Below are 17535 nucleotides of genomic sequence, written 5' to 3'. Positions count from 1 at the left end.
TGTGAGAGAGACTTCTGGATTTTATGAAATGTTGCCCTGTGTATTGCCCGAGCTCACAATACCATCTCTGCAAAGGATTGGTAGCACCATGTTTGCTGTAAGATGCGGATCCACTATAACCCTGCAGCACTTGGGATATTTTATGATGCCAGGTTGGATATTTCCAAGGTTTGGCAGTAGACAAGTATCACAGTCTTAGGGTTCAGGAGAAGACAGTGATTATGTTGTTTGCTGAGAAGTTGCCTCTCTTCCTTTTTGGTCTGAAAGTTCCGCAGGTTTTAGCAACTCCTTTCTTTAGAGAAGAATAAAATGAATTGCTTGTCAATTTTGTGTTAACCTGTATTAATACCATGTTTTGACTTCATGTTTTAAAAACAGACGGAAGAGGAGGAAATCTTCCTGAAAGCTGTTTGCCTCTGTCACACGGTGCAGATTAATAATGACCAAACTGACGGCATTTGTGACAGTCCTTGGCGTAGCAATGGCATATCCTCTCAGCTGGAATACTATGCCTCCTCCCCAGATGAAAAGGCTTTAGTCGAAGCTGCCCGCAGGTGAGGATTAGAAGCCAAGGTTCTGTGCATTATTTAGCAGGCAAAAATGGCAACGCTGGAGAAGTTGAAACTTGCATCGTTTGTCCCGTTGAGCCCAGAAGAGCAAGGAGAGTGATGAAACAAGCTTTTTGCCTTTCCCTGATTTAGCTCATAAAGCAAGCGTAGCTATTGGAGTGCCAGTCGGTCATGGTAGAGAGTATGACTTTCTTTAATATCTCATGGGGCCCCTGGAGCAGCTATGCATAATGAAGTAGTGACTCAAGGTCATCATCCAGAGGAACTTTGCACAAGGCCAGATCTCTGGCAGGAGGGTAGCAGTGACTTTTAGCCCCTTCCTTTCCTCTTCAAGCTATATCCCTTCCTCCTTGGTAACTTTCCTTTAATGAAAAGGTGCTTTTGAGACAAGGTCAGCTGGAATGTCAGCCGTTGGTACTGTTTTCGTATGATGTATACACAAATATATACAGAGGGGGGGTATTGGTAGATATTTTAAATTATTACACGGACTATTTCATTGATAGGACAAAGGACTGTATTGAAATAATATAAAACTTAATAAAACAATAATTTTCCAATACAAAAAATTTGCAGCTTACAGCTTTTAGTCAAAATGTAGCTCCTGGGTAATGAAATAGATGTACCATGATATTTAGAGGAACCAGAAGATTTGCGAAAAAAATGTTAGAAAAAGAATACCAACCCCAAACAGCTCAATGATCTCTGAGCTTGATTAGTGGCCAGTGACACAGAAGGGGAAATTAAGAAAGTATTACCGATTAGCTCTATGTCTGGAATCACGATTGCTTGCACAATGACTTTAATTCTTCTTTAAAATACTGTTTTATTTCTAAGATAATTCTTCCTGCTGGAGCGGGGCAATATAATGCTTTTTGGTAATATCCAAGCAAATTGTTTCCATGGGGACACTTTTTTAAACTGACTTCTTTCTTCCAAATTTTTAAGGGTTGGTGTTGTGTTTACTGGAGCAAGCGCAGAAAGTATGGAGCTTAAAAGCTGTGGAAAGCCAGAAAGGTTAGTAATTAAGCAGCAATAATGTTTCTCAGACTGCTAAGATTCTGTAAGGTGTCTCAATCAGTGTTGATACGTCAAACCAATCTGCATTATGCCCTCTTAGCAAAAAGCAGTTTAATTGGCTTGCCTTTAATCTCAGAGGAGAACTCTCTTTGGCAATCACTCGTAGCTGAGTAAGATTGACTTCCATAAACACGGTTTTAACAGTGAGTCTGTAAGTGAATGTGGAGGCCAGTTCTGGATCCACACGTCCTTCCACAGTGGGGATATAGGTTTCCAGGTGGGAGTTGATCACGGTGAGGGTTTGCCAAGCATGCCTTCCTCTTAGCACATTTCTCCCTTTCCTGAGTTCGAGCATCTTCAAAGCCCATGACACCTTTGGTAAAGGCTGTTCTCCAATTGGAGAGCTTGCAGGCCAGTGTTTCCCAGTTGTCAATGTTTATACTACATTTTTAAAAATTTAAATTTTTTAAAAAAAATTTAAAGTCTTTAAACCTCTTTTGTTGACCACCAGCAATACGCTTTCCATTTTTAAGTTTAACTGGAAACTCATTGGGCTCCTAAGTTCAGTCTCTGGCATTTCCAGTTATAGATTCTTATATATTAGGGTGGAGGTTAAACAAGACTTAGTTAGATGGGCTATTGGTTGGACTTATTATGCCTATTGATCAATTTGTCCAGTTATGTCATATTATTCATAACTGACAAATGGAGGTAGGCCTGAAGGCAGATTTGATTGCAATATCTACACCATAGTTAGCTTATTTAGTCATTATCTATGATACATTGCAACTGCATGAGGTGGGGGGGAAATGCCAATTACATAATATGTTTGCTTGAAAATATGATAGCTGTATGTCGGTCACAGATACATTCTTGTCTGATTGGCAGTGGCTCTTCATAAGCCACGAACGAGAAGCTTGTTGCTTTTAGCTGTCACTTGGCAGGTCACAGCTTTAAAACATTCCAGTGTTTTAAAACACTTTCGGATAAATATGTAGCGAGCATTCTTTTTTTCCCAAAATGTATATTCTAATATACAATGAAGAGAAGTGTGTGGTCCTAAATTGAGTTCCTCCGAAGGAAAGGAATTCTGAAAACACAAGGAACGTAGACTAGATCTTTGGTAGAAGGATTATATCTAGAAACATGCTTGTTTCTGTACACATATTCCCTTTTTCTCCACCTGCCACTTGAGTCTCAGATGCCCCTTGAGTCTCGGCACCTCATCCATGTTTGAGGGTTAAAAGCTGCTCCCTGTTCCTGCACCCACCCGGTGTCTGAGCTAGGAGAATGCTGCTTCTTTTCTCCAGCCTCATCAGTGCAGCAGCAGGCATGTAGTTTTCTGTAGCTCTTGTGGTTCTTTAGATTCAACAATTTCTAGAGGAGTAGCTACCTTAGTTTTGAGCAGCAAACAGCAAGAGTCTTGAGTACCTTAAGTAACTAACAAACTTATTATGGTACGGTCCGTAAAAGCTTGTGCTGTAATAGATTTGTTAAGTCTTTAAGGTGCTACAGGGCTCTTTGTTAGGTTTAACAAGTAATACTGTATTGATATTTTTGCCTTCAGTTTTTTAATACATACTGTAAACATGATCTTTCCCTTTTGAAGGTACAAATTACTACATGTTTTGGAGTTCGATGCAAATCGCAGAAGAATGAGCGTAATTGTAGAAAGCCCATCAGGTAAGATACATCATGCATATTTATTGCTTCTTACCTTGCTTCTTAAACCAAAACCTGCATCAGTTTCCTTGTTGGGGACTCTTCTGGATTCTGAACAGGTTACTATGAACTGTAAACATGATTTACATTTAAATCCTTTGCAGGTGAGAAGCTCTTATTCACCAAAGGTGCAGAATCCGTTATTCTTCCTCGCAGTACAAGTGGAGAGGTAGAAAAAACCAGAATTCATGTGGATGAATTTGCTTTGGTATGTACAAGTGTTTTTTGCTTTTCTTTAAAATTTGTTAGTAGATATCTACGTAAAACTTCTGCTAAACTTGAGAACCAGTTAGTGCTGTGGTTGACACAGATGACTTATGGATACAGAAGATTGATGACTGTTAAATGTGGGACTAAGAACTGATTCATACATGGGGGATTCCCTGCCCCTTGCTGTCTCCTTCAGGGGCTTGTGAGCTCAGACACCCAGGCAGGGTTGAGTAAAAGTTGAATTTGTGTCAGCTACTCCCTGCTGATAGACTTCTTTCGCCAATGTCATTCCCGTGATGTGAACACCTTGAAAAAGTGCCACTCCCTTGCAAGAGGCCAGAGCAGTGAGATGGGGGCTATCCCATTTTTTAATCTGAATAATAATAGAATGAAAGTTGCCTTGTCCAGAGCACCTGCAGATTATGGTCAACCAGTTGTATTGTGGAATTGGTTTTTGCATTGCTTTTGTCCTTCAGGTGCTCTTCCTACCCTTTCACTTCATTTTGTTTATTGCAAGAGATGGGGCAGCAACAACAGGCCTCTGGGTGTCAATGATTTATTTATTTCTGTACCGCAAACGCATATAAAATATATGCCGTGTACAAGATCTCGTTTAACACCACATGACAAACAAAACCAAAGCAAAATACATGAAAGAAAGTAAAGTACAGATTGGGTCACCACCCAGCTTGTAAAAAAAAGTAAATCATTTAGAAATCTGATGAATGTCAGCTGGGCCTATCTAATGCTGAAGTAACCCTTTTTGCTTTTCACAGAAAGGATTAAGAACTCTGTGTGTAGCTTACAGAAAATTCACCGCTAAGGAGTATCAGGAAGTCGAAAAACGCCTTTTTGAGGCAAAAACTGCTTTACAACAGCGGGAAGAGCGATTGTCGGAGGTGTATAACTTTATAGAAAATGACCTGGAACTGCTTGGAGCTACAGGAGTGGAAGACAAGTATGTACTACCTGAACTAATTATTTGGATGTGGGACTTCTGCCCACTGCAGGGCAGCTTGCAAATTAATCCGTTCCATGCAAATTGGGGATTGGTTCCCTTCCTGTGGGCATATATCCCACCCCTCAATCACATATTGTGCCATGGTAAGCTATGTGCATGTAGCCAGAGTCTGTGATGCTTCTCACCCTCTCAGAATGCAAGAGTGTACAGTCAGGGCAATTGCACCTGTAGTTGCAAGTGCAGGAGCTTCACACTGAATTTGATACTATCATGGGAAGTGAATAGGCAGCATGCAGTTTCTACGTATCGGGCTGAAATCAATGCTCTCGGCATCAAAACCTTGGGTGTTCAGTGGCCGGAAAATCGTACTTGTGTGGCTGTGCTATATACCTTGTGCCAGCCAGCCTGACACTAGAAAAAACACCTGGCAATAGTCCTCCTTGGGATTGTCCTCTGACCACTTCAGTAGCAGGCATGAGCATTCATTGAATTTGGTGAAGTATGTTACCAAATACAAATGTTTAAAAGTGAGGTGAGTAAAGGCTTGGTGTAGTAGCCTAAGATAATGGGTGCCTCTTGAAGCTAGTGCAGGTATTATATACATAATATACATATATAATATGCATTATAAGCTCTACCGGTGAAAGGTAAAGGACCCCTGACAATTAAATCCAGTCGCAAACGAATCTGGGGTTGCGGCGCTCATCTCACTTTCCTGGCCGAGGGAGCCAGCATTTGTCCGCAGACAGTTTTTCCAGGTCATGTGGCCAGCGTGACTAAGCCGCTTCTGGCGAACCAGAGCAGCGCACGGAAACACCGTTTACCTTCCCGCCGGAGTGGTACCTATTTATCTACTTGCACTTTGACGTGCTTTCGAACTGCTAGGTTGGCAGGAGCAGGGACCGAGCAACGGGAGCTCACCCCTTCATGGGGATTCGAACCACCGACCTTCCGATCGGCAAGCTCAAGGCTCAGTGGTTTACACCACAGCGCCACCTGCACTCTACTGGAGCCTGAAACAAAGCACTGAACTTGGTATTAAAACTGGAATTCAGTGTAATGAGAATTTGTGGAGGGTTTTTAAACATTTGTGGTTGGAAAAGGTATGCGTGAGAGTGTGTGGACTGCGGATAGGATAATCTCAGAAGCCAGAGCATTTCTAGAATAACTCTTCCGGTGATTTGAGAACAGGGCTTCTTTAGAGAAACCAGACTAAATCAAGCTCAGTGAGACACATAATCATAAAATCAGTTGTAGCATTGTTGACGAGGATGGCTTGTTTTACTTTCAGACTCCAAGACAAAGTCCAAGAAACCATAGAAGCGCTCCGACTGGCAGGTATTAAAGTGTGGGTGCTCACTGGCGACAAGCACGAAACCGCTGTCAGTGTCAGTTTATCTTGCGGACACTTCCATAGAACCATGAACATCCTGGAACTTGTGCAACACAAATCAGACAGTACATGTGCAGAGCAGCTGAGGCAGCTAGCCAGAAGGTAAAATGCTGTGCTGTGTCTGGGTGGATAACGTTAACAGCTCTTAATGCAGAACTCTCTCGATACATAAATAAGCCAGTCGCTTTGCATCTCCCATCTTTCCAGCATGACTCTTCACCTGATGCTAACAAGCCTGTTGCTTTGGGAAAGGAGAGGGAATATTTGTCCTTCGGGTTCTTTTGAGGATTTGGTCTTGACAAAAAGGGGTGGGGGTTAGGAACGGATTGCAAGCAGTAACATTTCCTCCTTCCCTTGTTAGAATAGAGGAGGACCATGTAATCCAGCATGGGCTGGTGGTGGACGGGACCAGCCTCTCCCTCGCACTCAGGCAGCATGAGAAGCTCTTCATGGAAGTCTGCAGAAATTGCTCTGCCGTCCTGTGCTGTCGCATGGCGCCTCTGCAGAAAGCAAAGGTAATTTGCTTAGGTTGCAGGGTCATCTGGCAGCCACGATCTGCTGTGGAGGCGCCCTCAACACTTGTAGCATCCTCTGTTATTTATTTAATGCCTTGCTAATGGACTGGTTGGGACACGGGTGGCGCTGTGGGTTAAACCGCAGAGCCTAGGACTTGCCGATCAGAAGGTTGGCGGTTTGAATCCCCGCGATGGGTTGAGCTCCTGTTACTCGGTCCCTGCTCCTGCCAACCTAGCAGTTCAAAAGCACATCAAAGTGCAAGTAGATAAATAGGTACCGCTCCAGCGGGAAGGTAAACGGCGTTTCCGTGCGCTGCTCTGGTTTCGCCAGAAGCGGCTTAGTCATGCTGGCCACATGACCCGGAAGCTGTACGCCGGCTCTCTCGGCCAATAAAGCGAGATGAGCGCCGCAATCCCAGAGTCGGTCACAACTGGACCTAATGGTCAGGGGTCCCTTTACCTTTACCTAATGGACTGGTTGAGAGCCAAACAGCAGCATAGCCACTCCCTTCCTATCTCCCATTCTAGTACTCTATACTGACGTAGTCTCTCGCACTTGAATGGTTATAGAGCAAGCCTGAAACATGCGAAAACATTACAGCCCACATTCTTACTCTAGGCATCAAAAATTAGACTTCCAGCTACCATCCAAGAATACATTACTCCCTTAATCTGCGTCCGGAGAACAGAGATGGTAGATCCTTACCCCAAGGAGCTTAAAAGTATATTTTTTAAAAAATGTATTCAAGCTGTAATCACTGTCCTACTGACTTTGCTAATGGCATTTTGTTATTTGAGCAGCTCCACAAAAAACCCCAAAAGGCAGTACTTGGGGTTCCATTTTTTAAAACCCTGTTTTTCTGTACAGGTGGTGCGGCTGTTGAAAACCTCTCCAGAGAAGCCTATCACGTTAGCTATAGGAGATGGAGCTAACGATGTGAGCATGATACAGGAAGCTCATGTTGGGATAGGTAAGAGCCTTCTCGTTGTGCAGTTCTATCTAGGTTTTTTGTTTTGGAGTCTTCAGAGTCTCCTTGCATTCAATAAGCGGAGTTATGATACGTATCTGCTCTGTGCACGAAAGACCTGGGGGATAAACAAGAGGCTCCGTCTGCACACGGATGACATATAAAAATGTATTTATAGCTCCTTTTTAGCCAAGGTTTTCTTCTAAAGAGGCTTACAATTTTTAAAGCAAAGGTATGATATAGTTTAGAGCAGCCTTCCTCAGCCTGGTGCCTGGCTTGGGCTGATGGGAGTTGTAGCGCAAAACATCCAGAGAGCACCCAGTTGAGGAAGGCTGATTTGGAGGGTATGCTGGGGGGGGGGGGGGAGGCAGTGTCTTCTGACCCCTGGGAATATATGACCCAGTCCAGGTTCTCCCAGAGGGACGTGACGGAAGGGGCTGGCAGATGGTGAAAATGCCAGTTTGCAGCCCTTCCACTGACCTTCAGGTTCCTGGCACCAAAAATAAAATAGGGGAAATACCTATGTAAAGAAGTGGGGGGCGGGGGGAGCATACGTGGGACTTCAGTTTGTGTGTCCTTACTTTGTAGACGCTTGGCTTGCTTTCCACTCCATTGATTTAACCTTCGTATTGTGCTCAAAGCAGCTCACAGTAATGGCAATGACATGGGGGCGGGTCCAAGATGGCAACGGCTTAGCAAGCAGGCTTCGGAGCTCCGCAGATAACAGGACTATAATTAGCATTGACTGCCACCCAAGGAAGTAATTTTTCCTTTTTTACTTCTCTACTTTTTAACTTACTGAGAGTCTAACAGCACCTTCTTGTCTATGCTATGAGAAACATCCTGGGCAAGTTCTGTGAAGCATCCTGGGCAGGCCGCCAGCTGCTAGCTATTAACCACCAACTCCCTTCTATACTTTGTCCCTGAAACTCCTGGCAGTCTCCACACAGAGAAGCTCTTAAATTGAACAAACTGAGCACTTTCTATTCTTTTCTCTCTTTTTTGGTTGGGGAAACCTCTCCTTGTTTACTCCCCACGGTGACGCTATGCCTGCTAATAAACGCCACAGGGACCCAGAGGATGTAGCTGTCTCACCGGTTCCCAAACAATCTAAAATAGAGGACTTTTTAAACAAATCTGCTTTTACAGTTCCAACAAAAAACCGGTTTTCTCCTCTTGAAGATGATTGTGAGTGTGTGGAGAGTATTCAAGGTGAGAGCGTGGAACTGGATCCAGCAATGAGGCAAGCTGATCCTGTGCTCCTCAGAGAGGAAGGAATAACAAGTAGGGAGAGCACCCAATTAACTCTAATTGCAAGAACGGTTGAGCATATCTTCCAGCAAATTAGAGGTATTGCCTCTCAAATAACCCAGTTATCCAAAGAGGTCCACAGTTTATCAGTTAATAACAAGCAGGCATCAACAGAACACCATAGTACCAAAGGAAATTGGCGACAACAAGAGCAGACCCCTAAGCTCAACATAGAACGTGCAGAGGCTCTTAAAACAAACTCTTCTTATTTAATCTTCCAACCAAAAAAGATCTGCATGACAATTTGTGGAAGGCCAGATCAAACTCCTAGCTGGAAAGGTGCCCAGCGTTCCAAACGACATTTATCAGACTTACTTGGCATTGGACTTACAGAGATCGACCTCATTAGGACTGAACTCTTGAGTACCACAAATCAAAGCCAAAAAATTATGTTAACTTTTTCCTCTACTAGTCTGCCCTCACTAATTCACAAGCTGAAATTCAGATTGTCAAGCAGAGGAGTTTTTCCAACCCGGGTATTTCGCAATTCTATTGTTGCACCCTTATGTAAGATGACTGCTGCTTCAGAGGGGCTCACAAAACCAAAGCCTGGATCCCCAATGGAAGTAATAACATCACAAAAAAACTTGGCAGGTGGGGAGGAAACAGACATGCCTGAGTTGAATCCGCAGGATCATGCCCAACATCAAAATAACCAGGTGAGCCAAAAGGAACAGCCGATTCCTCATCTTCAGGAATCTGAGCACTCTGTAAATCCTTTGGAAGAGGATTTTCTCAGCTCCTTTAGGAATCTCCCTCAGGAAGAGCAACAAACAGTTATCAAGAGGCTTGATCTTATGAGCCAGACATTGAAAGAGATTAAAGAACCGGAGGCAGCGATTGATAATAGATCCAATGACCACAACAGAATGATAACTATAGAACCACCGGAGTATTGGACAAAGATGAGATATTTAGAAGAGGAGGAGTCAGGAAATACACCCAAGAAATCCCCATTGGCAAACAATTTGCAAAGAAAAGGCCCAGTGATTACAAATGTGAGCACTTTATGTACGACGACTGAAATAATCGAACATCTGGATTATTCCACTAGCATTAGCAATAACCTGTTGCCTCAAAAACTGGTAAACTCCGAGAGCACATCGGCCAACAATTGACTAAGAGTAAATCACTGTAAAACAATTAAACTTCTCTCATGGAATATAACAGGGTGGACGAACAAGATCCAACAGTGATTTCTGTTCTTATCTACAAACACATGATAATATCTTTCTTCAAGAAACCTGGGCAAAAGAGGGCACTATGGTTGAATTAGAGGGTTTTACAAGTTACACTCAACCAGCTCTTAAAACTGAAAGGATGGAAGGTCTAGTGGGGGGCTGGCGGTGCTGGTGTCAACCTCTCTTAATGTATCAATTCAACAGTGTCCCTTGTTGACCACCCCTAATTTTTTAGCGTTGTCCCTTTCTGATAGTCTCCTGAGAAATACTTATTGCATATGTGTGTATATACCTCCAGTAAAGTCTTGTGGGGAACTGAGATCATATTGGGATAAACTTGACCAACTACTCGAAAGTATAGACTCTCTGTCACCTAACCCTCGGTTTATCTTGGGAGGTGACTTCAATGCCCGGATCGGCCTTGTTTCCCCACAAAATACAATATTATCTGGTCAAAACTTGGAGGACGAACCTGAAATCTGTCAGAGGGCAGCAATGGACACCACCTCTAATCGCGCTGGGAAACATCTTTGTGAACTTATAATAAAGCATGACCTTTTGTTATGCAATGGGCACTGTCAAGGGGATCAAGAGGGTTATTTTACTTTTATCTGCCCCAGAGGATTTACTAGCACCATAGATTATATCCTAACATCTAATAATGTGCCAGTTAACCGAGATACCTTCAGGATAATTCCCAGAGCTGAAAGTGACCACTTTCCACTTGAGTTATCTCTGACATTATTCTTTTCTCCTGCCTTTCCTAAATTATTGGATGAAACAGAATATCTGATACTTGGAAATAGAAGGTTAAAATGGAATGCACAGGTCCAAGAAAAAATGATTCAGATCCTGGATTCCCATGAATTTGCTTTATTAAAGGGGGAAATGTTGTTAGAAACAGGAAATTGTAATTGGACTTTATGAGAACATAATCAACCGAATGCGCCCACTGATGACCACAGCTAGTGTGATAAAAAACAAAAAGTTTAAGAGACAGACTTGGTTTGATAAGGAATGTCAGAATAGCAAAAAATGCCTAGCTAGGGTACTTAGAAAATTGAAGTTAAAACAGGATAAGCACAATCTTGCCCTACAAGCTGAGGTAGCCCAGTTACGAAATAACTATAAATTATTACTTAAAAGCAAGAAACAAATATATTATGAACAACAGTGGAAAGAATTGGGAGATGCAGCACTTCAGAAGGACTCACGGATATTTTGGCATCTGGTTGCCCAAGGCACCAATGGGCTGGGCTACTCGTTAGAAGCATCTGTCCAAGGAAAGGATTGGGTGACATATTTTACAGAAATATATGGCCCCTGTCCTGACCTACCCCCACAAGTTTACTATACTCAGTTATCAGAACTGCCAAAATGGCCAGACGTCACGCCCAATCAGATTAAGAGGCTAATCGCAAGCCAACTAGCTAATAAAGCTCCAGGAGAAGACATGATCCCAATGGAGATCTATAAGATAAGATCTGATTTCTGGTCACCCATATTTGCAAAATTGTTTTCATACATTAACAGCTCAGGTCGTATACCTGAAGGGTGGAAGTTGAGTATAATTGCCCCAATATATAAAAAGGGCGATAAGAAAAACCCTGCCAATTATAGACCCATTAGTTTGTTAGATGTAGCCTCCAAACTATATGCCAGGCTCCTTCTTGGGAGACTAGAAGAATGGGCAGATACAAATAAGGTGATATCTGAAGTCCAGGCAGGTTTCCAAAGAGGGAAATCCACATTGGACCAGTGCTTTGTGCTGAACTTTCTGCTATGTAAATACATCCATAATTTGAAGCAAAAATTATATGTTGCTTTTATCGATCTAAAGTCAGCTTTTGATATGGTCCCAAGACACGCATTGTGGCAAAAATTGGAAAAGACAAATATAGACCTCCGTCTATTATTTCTCATCAAAACATTATATACTGACACATCAATACAAGTAAAGGTGGATCTGGCTGGCCATCTCACCACTAGAATTAAGACCACTACTGGAGTCAAACAGGGATGCATTTTGGCACCTTTCCTGTTCAATTTTTATATTAATGACATGGTTAAAGAACTGGAGGGCCTACAGTTTGCCCCTGTCACAATTCTCGACCAAAAACTCTCAGTTTTAATGTATGCCGATGACCTAGTACTTGTATCTAGAACCCAGGTGGGCCTGAGACGGCTGTTTGCAAAATTAAGTTCATATTGCATGAGGAATGCTTTATCTGTAAACTATGATAAGACGCAGATCATTGTATTTGGGAAGCGTTCTAAAAAGCATGTTTGGCACCTGGATGAACACATCGTAAACCAAGTAAATGGCAATGACATTGAAAATTAGCAAACATCACAATCACTATAATAGTATCAAAAATGCAGTAGCATACAAATAAAGCAACAAAAAAACCCATTGATGAATTAATACAATTCAATACACACTTGCAACAATTCAGAATGCCAGAAGGAGGTGCTGAGCACCAGCCCTTTTCTGTAGCACTACAGCATCTGTAAGACAGTTCATAGAGTTGGGCAGAATCTGTTCTAGAAGACCATTTACACAGAGAAAATACTAAGCCAGTATTTTCTTGCAAAAATTAGAAGCCTTCATTTTTATTCACCTACTTGCTCTCACACAGTGATGCTAATTACATGTGGCCTTTTTATTTCTAATCCAAACCAACAGGCAAGTGATTTTTTAGAAACTTGTGCTACATAAATTGAGTTCATTCTCAGTTTATAAAGGATACTGAGCATTAAGGAACTGAGCATTAATGGGCTTCTTGTTGTTATTAAAAGCTCCAGACTAGATGACAACAACAACAACGCCTTACACATTCAAGACCTGACTCTTCTAGTCACTTTTCCCAGTTGCTTGTGTTAGTTTTACTGTGTTTCAGGCCACTGCCCTTGAATTTTGCGCGCCTCGAGGGCAGGTGATAAAGTCACCTTAATTTTTCTTTTCTCCATATATTACAGGTATTATGGGTAAAGAAGGAAGACAAGCTGTAAGAAACAGTGACTATGCAATTGCAAGATTTAAATTTCTTTCCAAATTACTTTTGGTCCACGGCCACCTTTATTATATTAGAATAGCAACCCTTGTACAGTACTTTTTTTACAAGGTAAGTTCCTGCAGATCATGACTGCATCTTCCTGTTGCTAGAAACATTTTCTTCTGATGGTACTTCCTTAAGGTTAACTGCACCAGGTGGAAGAACATTCAGAAACACCTAAACAGGACCTCAGTTAACCAAACACATAACTTCAGAAGTTATCCACTGCTGGTCTTTTAAGGACTCTGCATTGCCACACACATCATTCAAAGCTATAATATGCAATTGTCTTCAGCATGGTACTTTGCATTCTTAACATTTATTGGCAGAGCTGAGATACCTTTAACTGACTCAGTCTGGAACTTTCTTATGTTAGAGAAGGAAATTTTCCTGTTTCTTCTTCTTCTTTTGCTCCATCCTGCATTGTTCAAGAACGCCCTCTGGTTTTCCAGATAAGCCTTTTGGGGTTTGCAGATGGGATAAGAGTATGGTAACTTCCCTTCCCTTAACTTGGGATTCAAGCTGAAAATGATTGTCATTTAAACAGCATGGTTTGCAAACCAGGTAGTTTCAGTACAGTAGTATTGTGTCATGGGTCGGGGGTTACATTCCAGGGATGGCACATCTACGCAAAAAATGTGTATATACTTGAACCACCCCCATATGGTGAACCTTACCTTCCAAGCAAGGCAGAGAGCTTTCCAGCTTGCCAGCTTGCTTTCCAGGCTCTGGAATGCTCTCGCAAGATCTCACAGGGCCATTCGAGTTCCTGTGAAATCTCACAAGAGCACCCCAGAGCCCAGGAAATAAGTATGAGAGCTTAACAGCTCTTTCCATGCCGGGAAAACCCAATGCAAAAGGAGCTTTTAAGCTCTCTGCCTTGTGTGCAATTAATTTTTAGGATCTGAGCCGGCCAGCTTTCAACCACACAAGGTTGAAATTGTGCAAGTTCATCGTGCACAAGATGTGATCATACTTTACCTAGTTTTATAAGGTAACTGTGGCTTCCATGTGATGGACACATAATGAAAAACCATGGTCAATAGACAAGGAAGGAGGGATCCTGGGGGGGAGGGAGGAGGCAGGGTCCACGTGCTCTCTATTTGTAAACCATAATTGTCAGAGCTGTTAAGGCTTCACTCTAGTGTAGACTTAGGACCTGAGATTCTTTATTTGGTAATGGAAATGATGGTATCTGAGAGCATTTTAATGTATCATGAATATTACCCACATTAGAACTTTCCTTTTTAGTCCAACCAGTGTGTCCTAGCTAGCTGTATCTTATTACCCAGATCCTGAATTCGATAGTGTCCAAGATTAAAAATCTGTGTAAGGTTGGGATTTGCTCTGTTCCTCCTAGGATTCCTAATTAAACATTATGGTTAGTGGCCTATATAAACTTAGACCCGTTTCAATATCCATGATATGCTGTACTTGCTTGGTGTCGCCTAACTGGTTCTGCTTCACTTTTTGTTTTCCAGAATGTGTGCTTTATTACACCACAGTTTTTATATCAATTCTTTTGCTTGTTTTCACAACAAGTAAGTATTCATTTGAATGTTTCTTCCAGTTCCCCACCCCACCCCAATGCATTTATGGGTGGATATAGAGAAGTGAGAGAAAGAAAAATAGAATATTTTATATTGTACGATAGCTAAAACAGAATGACTGTTCCTACAGCCAGATAACCCTTAAGTATCATCTTGGTCCCTGACATGGTGAGCTCTTGTTGCTCGGTCCCAGCTCCTGCCAACCTCGCAGTTCGAAAGCATGTCAAAGTGCAAGTAGATAAATAGGTACCGCTCTGGTGGGAAGGTAAACGGCGTTTCTGAACCCCAGAGTCGTTCGTGACTGGACTTAACTGTCTGGGGTCCTTTACCTTTGCCTTTAACATCTTGGTATCACTTCTCTTCTCTATCCCCCCTCCCTTTTTTTTGTCTATCTACCTTTAAAATTATCATTTGTAAAGTCATAGAAATATACAAGAACTCGTCTGTGTCTGTGGGGAAGATTTTTATTTTCAATGTGAAAATAGCCTCAAGGGTCATTAAAGACTTTGCCCTACAGAATGAGAGATGCACAAAGTGAAGTGATACCCATCTTTGTACCAGTTGGTTGGGTGCCAACCTTTTTCCTTTCTCTGAGGTGTTAGGGTCTACGAGAAACTTCAAAAGAGGTAGACTTGTGCTAGGAAGCTGAAAACACATTTAGAGCATGATGAACTCGTAACATTCACTAGTTCTTGTGGTTTGAAGCATCACTGTAAGTAAACTGCAGTGAGGGAATGGGGGCATATTGGTTTTGTGGTGTATCTTTGACGTTATAGAACTGGATGCCTTTTGGTTTTATAGAAATAAAACCTGGCTTTTGAAATTGCTCGCAACCGAGCACTTTTGACTCTTAAGTCCTGTCTCCTGTTTCTGCATTTCAGAACCACTAATTCCCCTCCTTTCCTGCTTTTCAGACTCTGTACGACAGTGTGTACCTGACTTTGTACAACATTTGTTTCACCTCCCTGCCGGTCCTCATGTACAGTCTTTTTGAACAGCACGTGCATCCCCATGTATTACACAGCAAGCCAACGCTGTATCGGTAAGCATGCTCTCCTGGGGGGAGGGGTGTGCGTAATAAATTAGTAATGGGGCACTCCCCCACCCCCACCCCACCTCAAGTGGTAGAAAAACAGTGGCACCAGAAGCTGTTAAAAGCACCAGTACTAGATGATCCCAGCCTGCTTGTTTCGATGTAACTGGCAGATATTCTTGTGAACACTGAATAACTGAAAAGTGGATGAGCCATAGTCAGTCATCAAAGCAAATACAGTGGTACCTCTGGTTACGAATGCTTCTGGTTACGAATGCTTCAGGTTATGAGATCCGCTAACCCGGAAGTAGCTGCTCCTGGTTATGAACTTTGCCCCAGGATGTGAACAGAAATCACGTTACCAGAGGTCCCATTAGCAAAAGTGCGCCTCAGGATAAGAATGGTTTCAGCTTAAGAACGGACCTCCGGAACGAATTAGTTTTGTAACCAGAGGTACCACTGTATATCGTTTCCACATGGAAGATTCCTTGCTCAGTCTAGCCATCTCCCGTTTATGACGGCAGGACTGGGCTGAGACTGTTGCAAAGAAGGGGAGGCAACACTAGGCTAAATGAGTCCAAGGGTCAGGCTGTAACGCTGAGACTAGGGAGCCCCTGGCCCTCCAGATGTTGCTGGACTGCAACTCCCATCTGCCTCAGCATGGTCCCAAACCTGAGAGATGATGGAAGTTGTAGTTCAGCAACATCTGGAAGAGCCACAGGTTCCCCACCCCTTGCTATAAGGCACCCACACGCTGACGAGGTCAGTTTTTAATAACGTTCAGGAACATTTGTGTCGGTGCAGGGAACACCAAAAAGCTGTCCTTTCCTCTCCCTTCTCTGATAGTATGACAGAACATCTTCTCATCTGTTTGACAGAATGACACTCAGAATATGCAAAATAGTTTTCTTTGCTTGGAAAACTATTGAACCTGCCATGGTACTTTTCATTCTTCAAATCGAGTACGAAGTAAAACTTCAAAATCAAATGTCAGGATGGATAGCTGGCTGCCTTCATTTGTTGAGGGAGGTCAGTCACAGATGTTTCCATTCCGCTCCGAAAACTAAGGAGACGCTACCCTTAACATTTGAATCCTAGGTTTTGTTAATTTAAGAATTTTGCTAGAGAATGCCAAGAGATTTTTTTTGAGATATTGGGCTGAACCACATCACCACAGAGCTGCAAAAGCTAAGAACCTGTGAATCCCTCTGGTTTCAAAGCTTGAAATGTACTGCTTGATCTGTTAAAAGGCCAGTTTATCTGTTTAAGTCCTGGCTCCCATAAATTCATCAATCAAGCCAATTGTATTTTGACAAATGGGGGAAACTGGCTCATTGGGGAATGTTCCTGGAGGCCGCAAGGTCAGTACATCATTTAATTTTGCAGCGACCCTATCAGATGTTTATCTCAGGTGGCTAGAGAACGTTTTTATGGTTTTACCAGAAGAGGTGCTCTCTGATGCAATGGTGATTGTATCTCAAGTGCATACAGAATTAAAATGGGCTTTCTGTTAATTGGAAAGTAGCAGTAAAGGCCTTGTATCCTTTTTTCCCTTTACAGAGACATCAGTAAAAATGCCCACTTGGGCTTTAAGCCTTTCCTTTACTGGACCTTCCTGGGATTCGTTCATGCTTTTGTTTTCTTCTTTGGCTCATATATTCTGATGGGAGAAGACACTTCATTGCTGGGAAATGGCCAGGTAAGGTAGAATGCACACTTACGATAGAGAAATCACAATCACCTGTACCGTTTCTGGGAAGTTTATGTTCCATCAACGACAAAATCACTTGTTAGGCATATTTAAACCATGGGTGTCTTAAGCTATTTAAATATGGTTTTCTGTAGGCTTTGACCTCTCATGCAGCCGGGGCTAAATCAACCATTGTTGTAAGTGTGCAAAAGCATATGGTGGTCTTCTAAACAAGAATAATGTGAGGGTACCTCCACGTGGATAACACAGAGATCTTGTTCTTGGGCTGCCCAGATCATAACAGAGCATAATGGTCTTTTGTGTTTATCATGTGGCGGTTAGTCCAGTCTCTTAAT

General features: G+C 42.4%; 1 protein-coding gene across 11 annotated transcripts in view; it reads left to right on the top strand.

The window, feature by feature from the left end:
* The window catches only part of ATP11B (ATPase phospholipid transporting 11B (putative)), an 86569-nt gene that overhangs the window by 40680 nt on the left and 28354 nt on the right, over nucleotides 1-17535 (top strand). For all 11 annotated transcript variants that reach the window (XR_013987028.1, XR_013987029.1, XM_081007813.1 and 8 more), the window contains exons 14-25: nucleotides 379-554; nucleotides 1518-1586; nucleotides 3199-3272; nucleotides 3416-3519; nucleotides 4298-4479; nucleotides 5774-5977; nucleotides 6237-6390; nucleotides 7259-7361; nucleotides 12830-12975; nucleotides 14388-14447; nucleotides 15371-15498; nucleotides 17050-17188. Coding sequence is in view for 9 of the 11 variants with exons in the window: in XM_081007813.1 (XP_080863939.1) it covers nucleotides 379-554; nucleotides 1518-1586; nucleotides 3199-3272; nucleotides 3416-3519; nucleotides 4298-4479; nucleotides 5774-5977; nucleotides 6237-6390; nucleotides 7259-7361; nucleotides 12830-12975; nucleotides 14388-14447; nucleotides 15371-15498; nucleotides 17050-17188 (1539 nt within the window). In the remaining 2 variants the exon portion in view is untranslated. The remainder of the gene's footprint in view (nucleotides 1-378; nucleotides 555-1517; nucleotides 1587-3198; nucleotides 3273-3415; nucleotides 3520-4297; nucleotides 4480-5773; nucleotides 5978-6236; nucleotides 6391-7258; nucleotides 7362-12829; nucleotides 12976-14387; nucleotides 14448-15370; nucleotides 15499-17049; nucleotides 17189-17535) is intronic.

The sequence above is a fragment of the Podarcis pityusensis genome, assembly GCF_964106645.2.
Source record: "Podarcis pityusensis genome assembly, chromosome: 5".
NCBI lineage: Eukaryota > Metazoa > Chordata > Lepidosauria > Squamata > Lacertidae > Podarcis > Podarcis pityusensis.
Note: the sequence above shows the minus strand (reverse complement) of the source record. Positions and strands in the feature narration are given on the sequence as shown.